General features: G+C 28.9%; 1 protein-coding gene across 1 annotated transcript in view; it reads right to left on the bottom strand.

Moving 5' to 3' along the window:
- Window positions 1-1,155: 1,155 nt before the first annotated feature.
- LOC145280229 (uncharacterized) overlaps window positions 1,156-6,822 on the bottom strand; it is a 291,530-nt gene continuing 285,863 nt past the window's right edge. The window contains exon 3 of the mRNA XM_080132013.1: window positions 1,156-1,619. Coding sequence (XP_079988139.1) covers window positions 1,375-1,619 — 245 coding nt within the window. The 3' untranslated portion in view covers window positions 1,156-1,374. The remainder of the gene's footprint in view (window positions 1,620-6,822) is intronic.

Raw genomic sequence — 6,822 nt, 5'->3', positions numbered from 1 at the left:
TATGTGTGTGTGTGTGTGTGTGCGCGCGTGTTTACTTATCCATATATGTATGTACGTATACATATATGTGTGTGTGTGTGTGTGTGTGTGTGTGTGTGTGTGTGTGTGTGTGTTTATGTGTATAAGACGTATTTATTGAAAGGTTTATATATTACTAATTCTGTAGATGAATTATGCATCAAACGACACAGGATGTTTTACTCTTTACGAAATAATTATTATTTTCTATCAACAGTTAAGCATCTCACAAAAAGGATCGAAATGCGAAGAAATTAGTCTATTTATTAATCAGTATATGTACAGAATCGGAAATGCATCTATTATTAATAAATACTTTAAATATAAGCTCTCGTATACCATACATTCGGGAACAATATTGATTTCTTTCAAACTTATTCTGGCAGACACACATACGTACACATTATATATATATATATATATATATATATATATATATATATATATTATTTTCAAAGAGTAAGGTTTATAAAATTTAAAACTCAGTTTAATATGAATTCCGATTCATATATATCAAACCTTATGTTTCAACGCACACAATAAATATTTATCAGTAAAGTGTAACAATAGCTACCACATTCTAGACAATATTTTTTTTTAAACCGTAACTGGTTACTTTCCGATCTTGCGAACCAGAAACTGACTAAAAAGCAGAAAAATTATTTTTCGTATGCGTGCAGTTTTATTTTAAATTATTCATGTACACTTATATATATATATATATATATATATATATATATATATATATATATATATAATATATACATATATATACATGTATATATATATATATGTCTGTGTCTCAGTGTGTGTATAGATTATTGTCATATATATATATATATATATATATATCATATATATATTAAATGTTATATATTTATAATATATATATATGCATATATTTATGTTATTTTAAGATTGTATATTACGTATATATTCCATTGCGTTATTTATGTCAACATGCTTCAGATACGAACATTGTAGTAGTATAAAAATATATATTATGCCAAGCGAGATACATAAAATAGTGGTGTTTGCGTGTGTTTTTTTCATCGAAGGCAATATGCTTCTTACATATATGTATATATATATATATATATATATATATATATATATATATATGCGTGTGTGTGTGTTTAAGTGGGTATTTGTGTATATTAATATGCACGTATATATATATATATATATATATGCATATATATATATATATATATAAGTTATTGTATCCCATTAAATTTTCAACATAGAAATTGAATTTTATTTTTATTTTTTGTATTTTTATATATTTTTAATAATAAAAGCATTACATATAAGATTTTCTTTAGAAAATGTTATGATTAACATTTAGCCATTTTGCTAAATGTTAACGTAATTATCAGATTTGAAGATGCTACTTAGAACAGCCATGGCGCATATGAGAAAACCGGAAGGTTGTGTGAAGTCGCTTGCTCCTCTTGGTTTGAGTTTTGCACTATTACATCCATCCGTATCGCAAGTTCGAAAGCAAACCGTCTTTAACCGATTCCGTGTATGGTTTCTGACAACGCATTTCTCCTCCAGATATGACCTCGTACAATCTCGCGAAAACAATAACTGCAGTCCTGAAAAAAGGAAGAAAAGATATATATCGGTTATTATTTTACATAAATATAAAAATATGTAAAAGGTTCGTGTTTTATTTTGCTTATAAATAAAAACAGCGTAATATGACCAGCAACTGTATCATTGTTATGGTTACTGGGTGAGTTATCTGGCAGAAGCCACCACAGTGGTCATAATAGTTTAAACTGGAGGATCTTAATAATAAAATCCAATGTAATAAATGCGATAATGAGACACTTGTTTCAAATGGGACTCTCATTATTTTGCAATAGTTAATTAGAGAATCTTTCACAAAGCCATCTTATACAGCATATTTACAGCAACTTATGTCTCAATCAGAGAAACTAGGTTAGAGCATGGATAAATTGGGGTTGTGAATATAGCGAGGTCGAAAACAGATTAATGAACCTTAGCCAAAAATAAAATAGCTTGGTAGAGCAAATGGAATTTATGGCTTTTTGGGTAAAGGAAAAAAAAAACTAAATTGTATTCTTTGTTCAGACAATAAATTTCCGTTTTGAAAAGTTATATTTTTCTAAATGAAAGTTAAATGAGAAGACCTATCGATCTATCTATCTATCTATCTATCTATCTATCTCTATATATATACATATATTATTACACTATTATTACTATTAAATTTATATATATATATATATATATATATATATATATATATATAATATATTACTACACCTCGATTTATGTATCCAGTTACTTGTTAAATAGAAAAGCGGTAAGATTCATATATGTTTTTATTTTTAACTTGTTCATTTTTTAACTTCGTCGATTAGTTTCAAAAGACAGCGATGTTCATTTAAACGATGATTAGTTTAAAAAGGATAACGACAGAGAGATAGAGAGAGAGAAAGAGGGAGAAAGTAAAAGAGAGAGAAGGTGATACTAGCAATACTTATATATATACCTTATAGGATATAAGCGTGGTTTAAATGACGTTTTTCATGTGAAAATTCGTAGCGATAAAGTTGCGATGTGTGCCGTTTTAGAAAATAATACGACCTAATAAAACACGTGCATTGGACTGTTCTACAGTATAATGATATCCCAAAACGGTAGGTATATTACTACATATTATTAGGATATGTTGTAAATGAGCTTTGGAGAAGCATGCAACGTCACCATAATGCATGTATACACATACACACGCACATGCGCGTTCACGTATATTCCGGGACGAGTAAAATTGACATTTTTGCACTACTTTTATGGTACATGACAAAGATAATGATCAAGATACAATAATAATGATAATAATAATAATAATAATAATAATACTAATAATAATAATAATAATAATAATAATAATAATAATAATAATAATAATAATAAAGCTTACATGTAGAATTGTTTATTTTCTAATTTTGAACAGAATCTATTATATGATTCTGATCATAGAATATGTCTGAAATAAGAATCTTTAGCTTAGGCTATTTAAATATATAATTGAAGTCTAAGGAATCATGCTTATTTGATGTCTGCTCGCATTCATTACAATCCGGTTACACGGAATCCTGAGCCATCCATTTCCTTAAATGAATTCTCCAGACTTACTGCGAAATTTAAAATTCTACCACCTTTTTGTAATAACATTTAATTTACTTCACCGACCCCCGAGGCTCAAATTCATTAAGCTTATTAATTATTCAAAACTTATTTCTGACCATTCCTTTTTCTCACTTAACTTTTACATATTGTGTTTATTGCCTGCATAAAACTCTTATATTCGTCATTAAGAAAAATTCATAAATGATAATCTATTTCATGCTACAATTAACGTTATTGGTTTTATCGCCTATATAAATATGCGCACTCTTTTCCATCAACGAATCTCTAGTTTTGCTTTCTCATATAACGGTGGGAGAATTAAAATTTTGCTTTAACTAGAGAAGTTCCCTGTTTATATGTGCTTGTAACATAACTTATGTATTGCTATTTATTTTTTAGACTCGAAATTAAAAGATAATTGCGTGTTAAATGTTTGCAGAAAGATATTCTTATTCTGACAACTATGTTTATTTGTATGTTTAAATATTAAAAAATCTTGTTTCTCGATCAGGTATAATCTACCTGGATTGTCTTTGAATTACTAATCAACGTTAGGATCGCCCATTTGCCAAAATAATATTGTCTTCTAATCTTAAGTAATTCAATAATAGATAACTATATAATATTCAAGCATGTTTGATTGAATATGACAGAGTTCTTTTTTTTTTTCGATTATTCTGGATATATTTTCCATTCGCCGAGCGTTTTTTTTATTTCAGCTGGCTTTTTGTATAAAATGGTGCTCAAAAGTGTTTCAGCCAGATCCTTCTCAAGCGGTTTCTATCGGCGCGCCCCATTATTATCGGGGGCGATTGTTGTTGTTGTTGCTTTCTTTTTCTTTTTCTTTGAGGCTTGGTGTATTCATAGTGTTTCTTATTATTGGTTATTATCGATAATAGGATGCACAGATAAACAGCACTTGAGAAGAATATGGCTGAATAACAAATTTTGGGCGCCATTTTATACACAATGTAACCTGAAATAAAAAAAAATACCGCTCAGCGAATAGAAAAGATATCCAGAAAAATCAGAAAACAGAATAACTCTGTCGTGTTCAATCAGACGTGCTTTAATAATGACTTGCTGGCAAAATATGCAAATATGTAATATATTTATCTTTTCGTAATGAGATTTATATTTGGGATTATATTACCTGTTCCATAGTTTTTATGCAGTACATCGTCCGTGATATTTTTTTTCTTATTCGGGCTTTCAGAATAATATGCTCTGGATTGTGGAAACACGTTTTGTGATAAAGCATTATTTTGTACAGTGCATATATATATATATATATATATATATATATATATATATATATATATATATATATAAGTGGGTATGCGGCGTTGCCCGGCGTTGCCCTGGTTGTTAGAGGTGTGTGTTGTTGGGGGTGTAAAATGAAAACAAAGCGAAGTCATAACCGTGTTTAAATATTATAAAAACAAACAATGTTAAAACAATTTTAAAAAAAAATCCTGTTAAAAAAACTTTTTAAAAAATGAACGTGATGCAATAGGAACGGTCCGACTGTGCCCGTGTGTTTAGAAAATCAAAAACAAGTTTTAAGGGGGGGGTCGAACTCGAATCATTGAGGCGAATGCGCAAAAAAAACGTGATGAATTAATTAAAAGTGAATTAGGTCAAATATCAATTCCGCAGTGAATTTGGTTTTGGTTTAGTTTCAGTAGTCACATCACACTCGAATTCTACATGAATGTTTTTTTTCGAATTCTAATTGAATTTGTTTGTTTTAATTTTAATTTAAGTGTAATTCAAGTGAATTCACGATATCGTTGCGTTGTAATCTTTGTGTAAAAATAAATGTTGAGTTGAAAGTACTAATAAGTAAATATCATAGTTAGATTTCATGGTTAGATTCGTTAAAACCGGAAGTAAAATCCGGTTAGTCTCGCAGATTGCATCTTACAGTAACGAAGAAAAAGCAAAAAGAAAAGAATAATAGTAATCGCGTTTTTTTTAATAATTTTATTTTTTTATTTCTATTTTATTATGGAAAAAAAAGAAAGCATAAATCAGGGGAAACAGATTAAGAAATAACGGCATACGTAACCTTGTACGATTCCAAACCGGTGTGTTTCCTCGTACTGCTACTTGTGAACACATCTGCTGCGGTGTAAATGGGGAGAGGGGAAAGGAGGAATCGAAGAGAGAGAAAAGATGTTGCAACTTCTATTGAATCTAAGCGATTTTGGCAGTGGACTCTCACCGGAAAAATATAGGAATGTACCATTGTCGAGGAACTGTAGAGGTAATAAGCCTATAGCAAACCTCAGATAATGTGATTCAGTCTATATGCATTACATTCGCATGTAATATTATGATTTTTAATCCTATTAAGGTCAAAGTCGGAGGGGAAAATGAGTTCATTTTATATATATATATATATAATAAATGACAAAGATTTATATTCCAAAATTCATGATGTTGGCCATCTTATTATTTATTCCTTGCAGTTGATATTTAAAATTCTTGACAGTATCTGTTTCGTAGCACAAAATCTATCACTTAATTATTATATCAATCAGTGAATATATTATGCCCTGAAGAAGAAATAGCAACAATCAATCCATCAAAAGAAAATAAAGTGTGATTTGACATGATTAAAATCTGAAAATTGGAAGAGAAGCTGCAGTTACCTTTATATTTATCCATTACGCCATACTGAATTTTTCAATAATAAAAGTTGATTTAAACTGACTTGGCTTTTTTTAGTATATTCTTAAAGGGTATCGTAGCTATGAAAGACACTAGTGATGATAGGAAATCATATTGAAAAATAATTATTCTTATTTTATTATTATAACTTTGCTATTCAATTTAATGTTTTAAATGTGATATAAATATTTTATATCATGAACCATATTAATTATTACTAATTCCTCGTATTGTAAGTCAATTTTAATTTATTTTCTTAAATACTTGAAGCAAATGGTTCATTATTAGAAAATGTTCATCAATAAGCATTAAAAAGGTTTTACTTAGTGCCGTTTTCAGAATCTATTTATATGTCGGATTGTGCCAAATTACCTTCAATTTTCATTACTTTTCTAGTCATGTTTCTTATCTTTAATTACAATCTGCTACATTTAAATCGTCTTACTTAATTTCTTTTAAGTACTTGTCATTAGTTTAATTATTTCTAAGTCTACACTCATCATAATTAGAAATATATTTTATAACAGAAATCATTTCTTTTACAGTGTTTTGTTGGATTCAGGTTGTACGTAAATAAAGTTTAATAAAATTCAGACATAATTTAATCTTACTATTTACGAAGCGCTAACACATACGTATCAAAACGTAGATTCCATGAACAAAGTTTCTTTCTTAGAAATGCACACCTGTGGAACTCTCTTCCGTTTGCCTGTTTCCCACCTGATTACAACTTGGATGCCTTAAAGTCAAACATAAACAAGTTCCTGATGAACCGCCCCCTTAAGTAAGATTCTTGATCAGATCGCCATTACTAACGATTACTATGTATTGCCCCATTGATTATTGTACACGCAATAACCCTTATCCCCGAGTGGCCTCCGGGCCTTGTTAAGTGGCGACTTCCATGTAAAAAAATAACACATTTATAAATATATATTTACAATTATTATTTATACTAAC

This window comes from Euprymna scolopes, chromosome 7 (assembly GCF_053919585.1).
Source record: "Euprymna scolopes isolate OS-2025 chromosome 7, ASM5391958v1, whole genome shotgun sequence".
Classification (NCBI taxonomy): domain Eukaryota; kingdom Metazoa; phylum Mollusca; class Cephalopoda; order Sepiida; family Sepiolidae; genus Euprymna; species Euprymna scolopes.
This window is presented reverse-complemented; position numbering and strand designations above follow the sequence as displayed.